The sequence below is a fragment of the Trematomus bernacchii genome, unplaced genomic scaffold, assembly GCF_902827165.1.
Source record: "Trematomus bernacchii unplaced genomic scaffold, fTreBer1.1, whole genome shotgun sequence".
Classification (NCBI taxonomy): Eukaryota; Metazoa; Chordata; class Actinopteri; order Perciformes; family Nototheniidae; genus Trematomus; species Trematomus bernacchii.
Window position 1 is genome coordinate 4,867,956 of NW_022987840.1, and position 15,047 is coordinate 4,883,002.

General features: G+C 39.3%; 1 protein-coding gene across 1 annotated transcript; it reads right to left on the reverse strand.

Annotated features, from left to right (window-relative positions):
• Positions 1-3,116: 3,116 nt before the first annotated feature.
• On the reverse strand, positions 3,117-14,964 carry nek10 (NIMA-related kinase 10). The gene is given in 40 exon segments (XM_034153442.1): positions 3,117-3,194; positions 3,379-3,432; positions 4,124-4,167; positions 4,403-4,505; positions 4,766-4,876; positions 5,143-5,234; positions 5,385-5,422; positions 5,629-5,674; positions 5,753-5,815; positions 5,897-5,972; positions 6,060-6,267; positions 6,439-6,509; positions 6,762-6,891; positions 7,294-7,369; positions 7,445-7,547; positions 8,489-8,610; positions 8,690-8,735; positions 8,826-8,963; positions 9,059-9,187; positions 9,348-9,450; positions 9,605-9,669; positions 10,089-10,160; positions 10,281-10,342; positions 10,881-11,020; positions 11,765-11,989; positions 12,299-12,354; positions 12,356-12,386; positions 12,460-12,494; positions 12,496-12,540; positions 13,264-13,331; positions 13,421-13,442; positions 13,444-13,500; positions 13,599-13,640; positions 13,736-13,798; positions 13,800-13,821; positions 13,900-13,995; positions 14,463-14,473; positions 14,475-14,600; positions 14,725-14,785; positions 14,894-14,964. Coding segments are annotated over 40 exon segments (3,144 nt in total). The 3' UTR covers positions 3,117-3,173.
• Positions 14,965-15,047: the final 83 nt, after the last annotated feature.

Here is a 15,047-nt window from a genome sequence, read left to right on the forward strand (position 1 = left end):
ACTCTATTGCCATTCTCCACCTGTCCACGAGATGCCCTTGGACTCTCCTCCCCCTGGTCACCTGACTCCCACATCCTCCTGCTCACCTGTGTCTAATTTCCTGCTCATTTGTCATGTTGATTCGTGCCCCTTTCAGCCACCTGAACCTGTAAATCTGCGACCCTGAACCCAGTAACTGATCCCTGACCTGCTGCCTGCTCAGGATTCTCAGTTACTTTTGTTTGGACTTGCTTCCCCTGCCAGTAAGCTTTTTGTAATTTCACTTTTTCAATAAATCACTGAAACTGTATTTTCTGCATTTGCATTTTTCACCTTGTTTTGGAACCTCCATCACCATCAGTGCTGGAACACAAGTAAGTACATTTAAAGTTATTGAGTGTTTCCATGTTATGGTAATTTAATCTTCTTCTCACCTACACTTCAGATGTGTATAATGCTATTTTTTACTCACCTACATTTATATGGCATTTGCTTTTCAGATGAACATATTAAATACATATTTTGAAATGCTTATAAAATTCAAATTGATTGTTAAAGATGTTTTTGGCATGTGATCCCTTACAAATAAGCAGAGTATTGGTTAGTTGAATGCAGTGCAGCAAATAACTCAAATTCACAGATGCAGGCATTATCCAACATTTCACACACTACAGCAAAGATCAGAGAAAACTTGTCATCGTCTGGAATAAATAATTTATTTGGTATATCAATTTGAAATAGCTTATTCTACAGATTATACTGATAAATCCCGTATGGATCAAAGTGCATATGAAAGCGTCCCTGCAGCTGCCCTCCATTCTTCAAAATGACTGTAAAAACATTCAGTGAGTTTAGCACAGTATATTTCACATGTTAATCATTTTTTTAACAGCAGTAATGATAACCTTTGACTTGTAATTAAGATGAAGGTTTGGATTTGGAGCATTTTGAAACATATGCTGTGTTATGCAGTCCTGCAGTGAGGAGTTCAACAGTCACAGTGTTGAGTCTGGTCCTGAGAACTTAAAGAGCTAGACTCTTTGACAAAAGGGAAACTTTACACAAGACAAAAAAGCTTTGGATAGTGTTTAAGGTTTAGTGTGTTGTTTCTTTGATATGATAAACTTTTCATGGACTGAAATAAATACAAATCGGATATAACAATCATCACATATATGTACATGCATACAGTTGAGGCCTACATTATTAGCCCCCCAGGAGTTATGGAACATTTTCCTAAAATTCTTCCCAATGTTTTCAGCATTGATAAAACTTGATATAATCAAACATTCACCAGTGCTATTTAGTAGCTTTTGGTACATTTTGGAAAATAAAATAAGTGTTTAGGCTTGCTTTATATCAAATATAGTGAAAAATGGGTTGGTCAAAAATATTAGCCCCCAGGCCATTAATAGTCAATAGTGTACCCTTTCTGAGCCACAACTGACAACAACCTCTTAGAGTAGTTCTTTACTAGGTTGGCACAGGTCTCTTGAGGGATTTTGGCCCATTCTTCCATTGCAAATTGTTCCAGCTGGTCCAAATTGCGTGGTTTCCGAGCATGGACATTCACTTTGAGCACCCGCCACAGATTCTCAATAGGATTAAGATCTGGGCTATGTGCGGGCCACTCCAGTACCTTGGTCTTGGTGTCCTTTAGGAACTGTTGGACCAATTTTGATGTGTGCTTTGGGTCATTGTCTTGTTGGAAGACCCAGCGACGACCTAAGCGAAGACTAAGAGCAGATTTTTTCATATTATCCCTCAAAATGTCAACATAATTTTAATTTTTCATGATGCCTTGTACCCGAACAAGGCTCCCTGTGCCTGAGGCTGCAAAACAGCCCCACAGCATGATGTGTTCTTAGGGCTGAAGGCCTCTCCCTTTCTTCGCCAAACATAAGCAACATCCATGTGCCCAAACAGTTCCAGTTTAGTCTCATCAGACCAAAGCACAGACTTACAAAACTCATCTTTACCTTTCAAATGTTCACGGGCAAACCTCAGTCTGGCTCTGATGTGCCACTCTTTGAGTAAAGGGGTTCTTCTGGGACGATGGCCCTGAAGCCCACCACGATGAAGAGCCCTCACAACTGTGTTCCTTGAAACATCAACTCCAGAAGAGGCCAGGTCAGCAACAAATCATCTTGGCAGATGTCCGGGGATTCTTGCTGACATCTGACTATTTTCCTCTCCAGAGTTCTTGAAATCTTGCGCTTTCGACCACGCCTAGGTTTGTTTCTTACAGAATTTGTCTCCTTGTACTTCGCAATGATGCAACGTACAGCAGTTCTAGACACTGTGAAGCGCTTGGAAATAGCAGTATAGCCTTCCCCCTTATCACGAGCCTCCACTATCTTCTTTCTGAGCTCAAGACTGATTTCCTTTGTCTTTGGCATGGTGAGTAGGAGTAGTAGTATAGTCCCTCTCAATAAGGTATTCAAGTGCCTGTTTCTTGGAGTCCTTTTATGCTGATTGAATGCTCAGGTGTGGCTTGAAAGCTGATTGGTTGATTAGGTGTGGTTTGAAAGCTGATCGATTGATTAGGTGTGTTTTGAAAGCAAAAATTCACATGGGGGCTAATATTTTTGACCAACCCATTTTTCACTATATTTGATATAAAGCAAGCCTAAAAACTTATTTTATTTTCCAAAATGTACCAAAAGCTGCTATATAGCACTGGTGAATGTTTGATTATATCAAGTTTTATCAATGCTGGAAACATTGGGAAGAATTTTAGAAAAATGTTCCATAACTCCTGGGGGGCTAATCATTTAGGCCTCAACTGTAGATTCACACAGTTCACTAAACTATTACAAATAATCAATGCCTGAGAACCAAAGAGGTGTGGTGTTGCTGCAACGATTAGTCAATCGACAGAAAATATTTTGGCCAATATTTTGGCCAATTTGATGGCATCTCATTGGATTTTAGGAAAGTGATTAACATTAACGTTAACATTAAAACACGGTGTGACAGATTTTATCAACCAAAAATGGATTAATTGCTATTTGCAGGCTGAGAGGGATGGACCATGTTACAGCCGCCTTGCCACAACATGGACTAAGCTGAGTAATAAAGAGAAGAACATACTTAGTTTCTGAGTTACGTTGCTTCCATGCTTAAATACAATGTGTTTTTCCCACTGCTTGTGTTAAAGGATGCATATGGACAAGGGTTAATTGGTTCCTCCGTCATCTCTTTTCTCTGTTATCCTAAAATAAGAAACATAACAGAACAGAGCAGCAGTAAGTCCAATTATTTTCAAACATGTTAACAGCTCATACCATAGATCAAAAAACAAATCACCCATTGCAGAGAAAATACAAATATCTACATTTTAAGCTACATATAATCATGACTTGAATTTTGTGAATTGTCATAATGGGAGAATGTCACCTGCTGGGTTGCTTCGTAGTAGCTGTTCTCCTCCAGCAGTTCCTCTATGATCCCCTAAAAATAAACATTTGTACAGGAAATCACGTTACTGGCAGACAGACATTCAATATGGTTGTGAAGCGGAAATTAAATGTTTTTATTCCAACATGTAAAATTAGATCCAGAAGGAGAAAGAAAGGTGACACCTACTTATACAGAACCATAATATTGCATTGGTGTGTGGTAACAAAAATATGTATTCATTATTTTTTAAATATGGAACAGTTCAACGTTTTCGGAAATCTTGGTCACTTTCTTGACGAGCATGTTAAGGAGATTGATACCCCTCTCTGGATGTTAAATATAGTTTAGCATTATAACTGGAATCTGAGGAAAACCGGCTGTCCTGGCCCGGTCCAAAAGTAACATTGTGAATTCTGAATCTAATACCACTAATCCACACTTTCATATCATGTTTGTGTAATATGTATTAAAACGGCAGTGTAAAAATGACATGGAGGGGTTTCACGGGGTGATGGGCTGGAACTATTTCTTGAATGGCCGCAGTTGTTATCCCTGCCTTCAGTCTACGCTAAGACAATTGCTCCTGGATGTAGCTTAGTATTTAATAGAAATAAATGTTAAGTGGTATCAATAACTCCAAGATAAGAGTTGAATAAGTATATTTCCCCAAAAAGTTTTACTGACAAGGTTTTTTTATAGACATAATGAGAAAAATACAGATTGCCTTCTCAGAAAAACAGACCTGCATCTGCTGATAGGTGACTCCGTCTTTAAGATTCCCGTCATCTGTCAGAAGCAGAGAGGAAAGCAGATTGGCATCACAATTTAAACTACTTAGCACTACTTAGAATTTTCATAAGGTTTGCTTCCCAACCAGATTTACTAGAAGTCGTTTAAGTAAAGCTGAAATTGCCAAAAACGCACCAAACATATTCTCATTTGAGCTTAAGAGTAAGATCTGTCAAAGAAGCTGCAGTATTGTGTGTTGTTGTAGCTGTGGACATTTTAAATATCGCTGTACCTGAGCTGTCAGCATTAGCCTCTCCTGAGAAGTGGTGGAGCAGAGGCCACCAGTCTGAAGAGGCTGAGCCTAACTCCATCAGCTCTGGAGAGGCCTGGAGGAGCTGCAGGGAAACGGGAAGGACATCCTCATTTTACTTAGGGGGGCGGCAACACTCTCCGGAAATAAAACATAAAATAATGTACCTCATGTACACATTAACACCTTTATAAACATGGATAATAAATCACATCAGAAAGTGCTGTGGCCTGACTGTCAGACACAAATAATAAATCAATCACGTGCTAAGTTGCAGCAAGTCTGAGTTGAGGTTTACATATAAATAACATTGTTGACATACCCATGTTGGGTAAGTTGACAAACCTTGCTGAGCTGCACTTTAAGGTTGTATGGATCACTCCCAAAGTGGAACAGAGACTTTTTAAATCTTTCAATGACACGTCGTTTGATGTTGTGGTGTGGAGCTGGTGGAAGCTGCGGATAAATTAAAAAATTTAAAAAAGTAATACATTTCAATTGTTATTTCTTACTTGCATTTAAGAACTATTTCTGAGTCAGGTTGATGTGATGATGAAAAACAGCTGGTTTTGGCGCTTGATGGCCATGTGGTTTTAAGTTTGTGATGCATTTGTAATGGAAAAAATAAGCGAAACAGTCAATACATTTGGACTGATGAGATATGTTTGCAGCGTTAAACTGAACATTGATGCGATCTAACAACAAATCTTATGTTACTGTACCTGAGTGATGTAAACAATCTTGTGCAGCTGCACGAGGAGCCTCTGGATGGGATCATCAATCTGCCGGACTTTCTTCTGGGAAACACAGATCCCTGCTGACAGTGAGGTAAGAGCAAAACCACAGACAAACAGGGGGACTCAGGCTAAATACACAGGAAGTAAACACATTATTTTTGAACTTTTAGAACGTCTGCTCTTAAAGTTATTTTGTGTAGAGCTTTCCCATTCGGTTGAATATGCACCTGGTATTGGTTTAATGTTGGCAGCAGCAGAATCCCCACTGAGATGAGAGGAGAATTTAAAGGGAAATCAGTCAATTGTGTCAGATACGATTAAACAGTTTTTTGTTTATTCATCAACAAACATCGGCTACATTAACAAATACGTTTTTCACATGACTAAATATTGATACTGTGCCTGAATTCGAACCAATACACAGTTCTCACTGACCACACAGAAATGGGTACTTTTTGATTTTATACTTACCTAGACTGATTTCGGTCAGGCGTAACACGGGCACTGGAAGTTAGTCCTTTGATCAAAACAAAACTAATTAAAAACTAATGACGAAGTCTTACCCAACCTCATGAAGAATATGATGGGCACTAACCGTAGTGTTTTCCTTTAGTGATGTTGGTGTTGCATTGCTCATCATCTCCATCTGAGGCCTCATCTAAAACACACGTCATTATTTTTATTTGAAGCCAAATCTTTCCTAGTCTGTTTTAAATGATGTGCAGTATGAGACAGTTACCTTGCTCACTGTGGTTTGAACTACCGGCCCCAGAAGACCGTGGAGTTGGATATTCAATATTTATTAGGCATTTTTCCTGCAAAGATTGCAACATGTATAAATCGAAAAGGAAATACAAAAAATTACATTTTTTTACAACTTTTGTTTTCAAAATCCTATCTACCTGAGACGGGTTCGAGTGACAGCAGTTTGTCTTGCTTTTGTGCCTCTCCAGGAAGTACTTCTGCGCTCGTTTCCTGTCTCTCTCTGCTCTTCTTTCCAGTGCATTCTGGGAAGTGTAGAGGCCGTCCATCAGCCTCATCATGAGGTCGGAGATCCTCGAGCTGACGGCCACAATATCGGGCCGCTGGTCTGGATCTGGACTCAAGCACCTGAAAGGAAAACCCCTAAAGTATGTTGGAGACTGACTGATTTTAAATTACTTTAATATATAACAATAAAAACACAAAATAATGATGGGATGAAATGTACGTCATAGAAAACTTTCCAAAATGTAGTATTTTCCAAATGTTTAAAAATAATGATTTCTCTTTAAGTCTCACCATCTGATCATATCTGTGACTCTCTCTGAGAAAGCTCCTTCTTCAATTGGCTCGTAGACAGCCCCTACAATCTAAAAGAAGCAAAGAACAATAAATAGAGGGCAGGGAGAAAAAACGGTGTGTGTGTGTGTGTGTGTGTGTGTGTGTGTGTGTGTGTGTGTGTGTGTGTTGTGTGTGTGTGTGTGTGTGTGTGTGTGTGTGTGTGTGTGTTGTGTGTGTGTGTGTGTGTGTGTGTGTGTGTGTGTGTGTGTGTGTGTGTGTGTGTGTGTGTGTGTGTGTGTGTGTGTGTGTGTGTGTGTGTGTGTGTGTGTGTGTGTGTGCACCTTGCTGGCCAGTGACAGCATGTTAGTGCTGTAGAACGGAGGCTGTAAAGTGGCCATCTGGTAGAGGATGCAGCCCAAAGCCCAGACGTCTGCTTTCTCTCCATATGGCTCATTCTTCACCACCTCTGGACTGACACACACACACACACACACACACACACACACACACATATATGTTCAACGGAACACACACACAGCTGTTGTCCTCACCATAAACACACTTGAGCTGCTGTATCTGCTGTTTCTCTAAGTTGCTAACAGGCTGTATAAACAGCTCTGCTATACTTCCTTATAGGGTATGTTCACCCACAGAGGATTTTTCTAATTTTCTTCTTCTTATCTTAAAACAACGTTTTATTTTCACATGTTTGAGATATTTGGTGGCCCAATACGAATAACAACAACTAAAATGCATTTATGATGCTCGAGAAAACATATATTACACAATTTTCAACAGATTTTATTCTAGAGTTCATTGAGAAGTCTTTACGGTAGCTAGCAGTAGCCTGATGCTCAGAATGAATTTCCTCACCAGGAGTAAAGGATGGTGCCGACCACCGAAGTTAGCTTGATGTTCTCCTGTTTCTGCTTAGCGAGGCCAAAGTCAGCTAAAAGTAGAAGAAAGACTTAGGTTAAAAGCGTATCAGAAAAGAAAGGGAGAGTAATAAACTGGTGACACTCACTGATGGTGACTTTGTCCTTCTCCCCCAGCATGATGTTGTTAGGCGAAAGGTCGCGGTGGACTATTCTCTTTTCCATGTGCAGGTACCTCAGTGCCAGACACATCTGAAGGAACATAGAGAAGATATATTGATTGTTAATTCAATTATTTTTTAGGTTTTACATTATTTAAATCTTATGATGAATATCTTCATATTATGTCATGTAAAAGTTTTTTAATCGTTTATTTGGCAGGGACAATGCACATCAATGAACACTTAAAACAATACAATGTGTCAAGCGTAACAGTGCCAGATTTAGCTTTGAGCTAATTTCCATCCGCAGTCCCTCACATAAAACATTTAAGAAAATGACATTTTACAAACATAGCAAAAACAAATACATGATATGCAAAAAGTGCAAAAGAGCAAGAGCAGCATACACAAGTATTTATCACATGGTAATACAATATAGCAGCTACGACATATAAAGTGCAAGAGAAGATACAAGAGATACATAAAGTGCGAGAGAAGATACCCCTGTGTTAAAGTGCATTTAGCGGTGATTGCACATCTGGTTGTTTCTCAACCATTCTTTGAGTTGACCTTTGAAGCTATTGAGAGTGGGACAATCCGTATCTCAGTTGGGAGGCTATTCCAGAGTGAGCTGCCTTTAATGGAAAGGACATTTTGTCCAAAAGTGGTCCGTATACAGTGGACTTCACAGTCTCCTCTGGTTTCTGACCTAGTGCAGCGTCCAGTGTGTTTTTTGTGGATGAATTCCCCTAAGGGAGGGGGGGCCAGTCCATGTAAACATTTATAAAAAAAGCACATACTTTTAAAAGACTTAGAATTGTCAAAACTCAAGAAATTGTGTTTTTCAAGGATGGTACAGTGGTGGTATGAATTTGGCTTTCTGTCAAACACCTTGATAGCTCTCTTGTACAGCTGTTCTATTGGTTTAAGGTTTGTGGCACAAGCAAACGGCCAGTTTGTAAAACAGTATTCAATATGTTGTGTTTTTAATACTTAACCAGGTGAAGATTTCCCAAAAAGGAGAGCTGTTACCTGTATGAAAACATTCCAAAGTCTGTCTTCTGTGAATTTCTGCTGCTTCTCCTTCAGAGAGTTGAAATGTTCAGCCAGTGGCACTCCCTCGATCAGCTCCATCACAATGTACAGCCTGTCGCCTAAAACAAATGTTATTTAGGCTTTGAACTTTTGTTGTATTCATTTCTTTTAAAAGCTTTCAGCTAAAATGATCCTTACCTTCCAAAAATGTCTTGTAATATTTAACAACGTTTGGGTGCATCATCTAAAGAAGGAGAATCAAAGAATACATAAATACACAAACCATGGCTGTTCTTGGCTGTAACATAGTTTGTCAGTCACTACATTAATTTGCCTGTTCTTTGATGATCGTGAGCTCAGAGATTATTTTCTCCACGTTACTGTCTCTCGACTTCTTGTCTTTGCCAAACACCGGGTTATGGAGGTTCACTTCTTTCAGAGCAAGGAGGTTCTGGCCACTCTGCTTTCGGACCTGTCATTGAGTATAAGTATTGTTTTATTGGAGCCAAAGAAACTTGATATGAAACACCTAAACTCTTGTATTGTGTCCAAGGATGTTAGTCGTGCCTTAAATACGCTTCCAAAGGCGCCAGTGCCCAGATGGTCCAGTATGGAGTAACCGTTGATGACTTTAAGGGGAGGTCGGTTCTGGTCCACAGTCTCTATGCTCTCTTTTAGACTGTCCACTTCCTCTTCCTGTATCACATATACACAGAACTCCATCCATTTGCAAGGTAAATAACCCTCCTTGTCAAACTTTATAGTTTTATTCATGTCTAATCACAGTAATATTTGAATTTGAAAGCCAGAAACTGCAACATAAACAGTGGAATCCATTTAGAAGCTGTTCTCTTACAGTGTAGAGTGAAACTTTGGTTTGCAGCCCCTCGTAGGCCGTGAGGTCCCGCACATAATGTCCAACATCAATAAACAACTCAAAGAGGTCTGTGGGAAAGAGTCTGAAATGGATCAGAGATTACATAACAGCACTGGGGAACATGAAGAGAATTCTTCCAAAACAGATTTCCCAAAATAGCTACATTTGGAAGATTAATGTATGAAATGAACCTAAGGCAATACATGTTCTTTTTTTCCTTAATGATATAACATCACCTCTTAAACAGATGTCGGTTTCTTTCCACACTAAAGAGAAACCGGAGGGTCCGAAATGCATAGCACTGTCAAAATGCAAACAAATGTACAGATGTGTTAATTTAAATCAAATCAAATCAAGTTTTATTTATAGAGCACATTTAAAAGCGATTTTTGGTCGAGCCAAAGTGCTGTACATGTAATAAAAACACTTTACTACAATAACAAGAAAAGACAATAATTTACAACAGAAATATAAAAAACTAAAAGACAGGGAAATGTCAGGTGTCGTGCTCCGCTCTGACTAGAAGGCCAGAGAGAAGAAGTGTGTCTTCAGTGAGGATCTGAAAACCCCTAGGGTCTGGGCCGACCTCACATGGAGGGGCAGACTATTCCAGAGCCTAGGGCCAGCTGCTGCGAAGGCTCGGTGCCCTCGGGTTTTAAGAGGTTACATGATCTACATCCACAATATTATGTAATTTAATTCCTACATCAAGCCAAATACCTGTAAAGATGTGCGCTTCGGTCTTTGGTTTTGTGGTAAAATCAACTTTACGATTATATAGACCCCATTTTCCTAAGAAAAGAATGTCAGGATTAGTTGACACAATATTTAAAACCTTGTGATTTGATATGATGGTGAACATATTCACTCCAATCCTCTGAACTGTAGTGCTCTCTGTGTATTTTTCCATACCTGCACAATGTGGTGAGCAGATGTGTCATCCAGACTCAGCTCAGTCAGAACCGTACAGCAGGCTGGAAAAGGATTAAAGACGATATGGAAAAGCCTAATTTAAGAACCCTTAAATGCAATCCAATAGTCTTAGAGAATATTACGAACATTATGATATGACCATTAATAACTGACCCCCAAAACCACAGGAAGACACACACTTGGACCAGTTGCCTTTTAGATTGTAACATTGAACGTTTCTCTTGTATTGGGAGAGACATAACAACATACTTGCTTTTAACCAAACTTGTTTTATTTCATAGTCTTGTCTGTAGACATTCGGAAACAGCTCCAACAATTTCCTCTAAATCATAGATGAAGTAAATCAATTCTCAGTGGTGTGTAATTTCACTTCAGGAAAAGGCTGTTGACATTCTGAGCAACCGATAAAACCCCTCGGGGAGAAGGATTTACTCTGCAGAGGCAAGGACATGGGCCTTTTTAACCGTACTAAATTATTTACAGGACATAGTCTTACTGGGTGATTTCTAAATCTCAAGAAACCCTAGATTAAACAATACTTTATGTGCAGTGTGTGTAATAACTTGTCTTGTCCCTGACCTGACTTCAGGGCCATGGTGTTGTCCTCCTCCTCCTGAGGGCTCAGCTCCTCTCTGATGTGCTCTCTGTGGATTCGGCCGGCTGCGTTGGCGCTGGAGAGCGTCTCGATGGACGAGCGGTCACAGATGTACTGCCTGTCACTGGGAGAATCATTGGTCATGGTATTTATATTACACAATACCAATTCATGTCAATTAAAGCAATTTTTCTCATTTGCTTTTTAATGGTAATGTTCTGTACTCAGTTGTAGTTGAACATCATTAGCTGTTAGGAATAATTGGAGGTAAAACTTGGGAAGAAAAGACAGAAAGGCTAGTTAAATATGGGGCAGTTTAAACCTGAACCTTTTAAGAATACTCTCGGGTATTGCAGGAATTTAGAAGCGTACTTCCAGAAAGTTGTAAAACTCGTATGAAACATATTTCATAGAATGGCCATATTTTATAAAAAATATAAATCAATACATAAGGCTGCAGATGCTGCAAAAACACTTGATCCCACAACTCCCATTATGCAACAAACAACCCCCTGTTGTTGATGTCTTTGCATACTCCAGATGTAATGCAGGCTTTCTGCTATAAAATGGAAGTCTCAAAAGCTGACAAATGAACGATTTTAATAAAAGATGCTATCGAGTTTCATTATGGGAAATGTAGGATCTGTTGTATTTGGAGCTTGACTTTTACCAGTCAAGGCAGTATCTTGGCCTCTGTTGGTCTGATTTGAATAATTCTTTTTGGTATTGTCTCTGTGAGTCCCCCAGCTTAATGAAACAACTATACTGAATTGAAGGTGGGACATCTTAAGATCACAAAATCACTTTAACATGGACTATTGAATTGAATTCATATAATTATCAAAAATGTTTTAATTGTCTCACAAACCTGTGGAGCAGCCGGAGAAGCTGCTGCACCCCGCCCCAGCTCCGGATCTCCGCCCTGGTGTCGGGGTCCTCACAGAGCTGGACCAGGACCCAGGCCACGCTCCACAGTAGCTTCAGGTGCTGAGCGTTCAGCAGGCTCAGCAGCACCGGCAGACCCTCCAGCCCCCTCAGCTGCTCCCTCACCTGCCACACCGGAGACAGGAGCCTCAGCAGCTCCGCACCCATTCTGGAGGAAACATCAGGTTCACTCTAACCTTTCTTGTTTCCTTGTATTCAAAGGTAGATTCTTGGAATCGCTTTCTAGCTGCACCACACTTGTATAAATAAAGAATTGATTATTATTCTGTATAAAGGGTCATATGTTCTATCTATCCCAAGCAATGTGTCTCAGTGCACCTGCAGGCGACACAACATGGGAACAGGGATGAACACAAATGCAGCCACTTGATTTGTTTGGCTAGTTTTTTTGTACGTTATCAACATAAATAACGTATGTTTCCCACTACTTTCAAATACATCAACCAAGATTTCTTACCTCTTTGACAGCAGGTCATATTCTTGCAGTATTAGAAGTAGGTTCTCAACAATGGGTTAGCTCGCCAATCTTCTCCTTGCATTCTGGGCTGCAGAAAACAAAGGCTTATCACAGATGAAGTCAAAAGTGTATTTACAACGTTAAAGAAAGTGTTTGCCTACCTCTCAGCCAAAGTGGTGAGTGCCAGCAGGGCCCCCCAGCAGCACACTGCTATCTGTTGTTGAGAGGAGCTTCACCAAGGTCTATGCATGGTTGATTGAAGTAAATAATTAACTCTTTCTCCACAAAGTACATTACATGTAGAGGAATACGAGATTAGAAATTGAGGGCAGAGACACCCACAGACCATCATACTACAAGAAAAGGATATCCTAATATGGTCACACATCTCACAAAGAATGTGCAACTTCCACTCTATGAATGTTTTTTTTATTCATTTGAAAACTGAGAGTAAATATTTGCAAATATTTCGACCCTAAAATATGCCTACTATCATCCACATATGATATTGTTTCCTAAATTTCCCATTTTCAACTGTTGGTGGTTTGAATAAGAAGGTCATAATGTGTCTAAATTGGAAAATGTTCATTCTCTGAGGAGCTGGGTTTTCCATGACAATTTGTGCATTAAATGTAAGCCTTGTTTGTATAATGACATGCCACATGTTGGTGCTAGAGAAAATGAGATAGATTTAGGGAAAAACAGCCAAGACTAGTGCTGGATGGACATGCTGGCCAACATTGTCAACCTTTAGCCCTAGTGCTGAATCAAACAATATTTAATAGATTATAAAAACTAAATTCTAAACTAGCACCAATACATTCAATATACAACATATATTGAGTTGCAAGTTCCAATGCACCACCAGGAATAACTTCCTTTATAGCATAATGTTTATCCCAGATATAAATATGATTTAAAACAGCACATCATCACAGATAACCTTATCTCTACTTATCACTCACCCTGTGAGCGCCGCTATCGATGACCCAGACCCTTTGATCTTCAACGGCAGATAGCTTCTGAAACATGTCTGCAGGGAAATCAGCAAAGGCAGCATTAGTGAGAATGTACACTAGGCTCATATTATCAGTGTTTTGATATTTAGTTCAGATTACTCACAGGTCATTGTGACCAGCTTCTGCCACAGCAAACGCCTGTTCACCACACGCTATGTACATGACAGTGACATGCTCCATATACTGAAAGAGAGAAAATGGGGATGTCATGAGATATGTAAGGATAAATCACAAAACATAGCTTGTTTAGGCATGTGAAGAACATCTTAGAGAGCATTTACCCTGGCAAGTAAATTGATGCCTTGGAGCTGATGGAGGATTTTCTAAAAGAAAGCAGTTATAAGAGACAGTTTCTTCTTATACAGATGAAGTCTTCATACAGTTCAAGATAAAATATGAAAAATGAAAGTTTATTTACCTGATGGTGAGGATCTCTAATCAGTAATCGTAGACGAATCAAAACTCTGAGGACAGACTCAGGCCAGAGCATGGTCAATCCAGTCACTGAAGAAGGGAGAGCAAACATTGTCACTTAGCTTAACATAAGAAATAAAAAACCTGCAGTAATCAAATACACTTTACCTGCAGAGTCTGTTCTTCACCAAGACGTTAGGATTCAGAGAAGAGTTTTTCTGCAATGGGTGGCTGCTGAAACATCTTTGGTCTCTGTATGTGATGCTGGAAAATGTACGATAAATATAATAAGGTCCACATGGTACAGACTCTGATTCCTCAAATCAATATTATATTGAATGTAAAGCTACATAATTCAAGAACTTCTGTAGTCTTATGGTTCAAAACAAGTGAATGTAACCGTTAAAATGAATTGGTAAAAAGATACAATAAGAATTCATTTGTTGCAGCAGACAGTAATAGAGATAGATATAGAAGTGATAATGAGAGGTATATAAAACAAAAACAAAAAATATATATAAAATAGTAAAATATATATATATAGTAATGGTACTTGTGTTTGTCTGTAATAATATTGAGATTAAATATGAATGACATAACATAATGAAGAAATCAAAGATCAGAGAAAATATATTAAAACATAATATATCGTAAATTATAATTTGAGATATAAAATAAGGATAAAGGTAGTAATGAGGAATTCTTTAAGACAATTCCCTAAGCATAAAAACCTGAATTTTTCCCAGTTCAGAGGCTTCGCTGGAGAGGTCACTCTCACTCTTCTGTCTGCTGGTATCTTTTGGAGCATGCAGGCCTGGAGATCTGCTGACTCCACTGCTGCGTGCTTTACTGTGACTCAGCGCGGCCACCTGCAACACAGGGAGTCTCATACTACAATATATACACAGACCAGAAGAAATATGAGATGGTTTGTAATATTATCGAAAGGTCTAGACACTCAGCCATGGCGTGGCCTCATGTGTTGTTGTTCACCTCTTGCCTGGGAATGCCTTTGGCGAGCAGGGACTGGAGCCTCCTGAGATCATGAGACGCCCTAGAAAACAGGCTTCATCAGGCGAATTGGTTTAGTCATATGAGGGGTTATTTTTTAATGACATTACAGACTTTAAAATGAGTGTGAGGAGGAGATGAAGTGGCTTACTTTCTCTGTAATTCTCTGGATTTCAGGAGCGATTTTTCTCCTTGTCTCAATTTTTTAACTGGATTGGACATTTTAACGTCCCACTTCGTTTCCATGAGTAACCTGTGGTTTAACTTCAGACATTTTTGGGACATATTGACATTGAGACATAAAT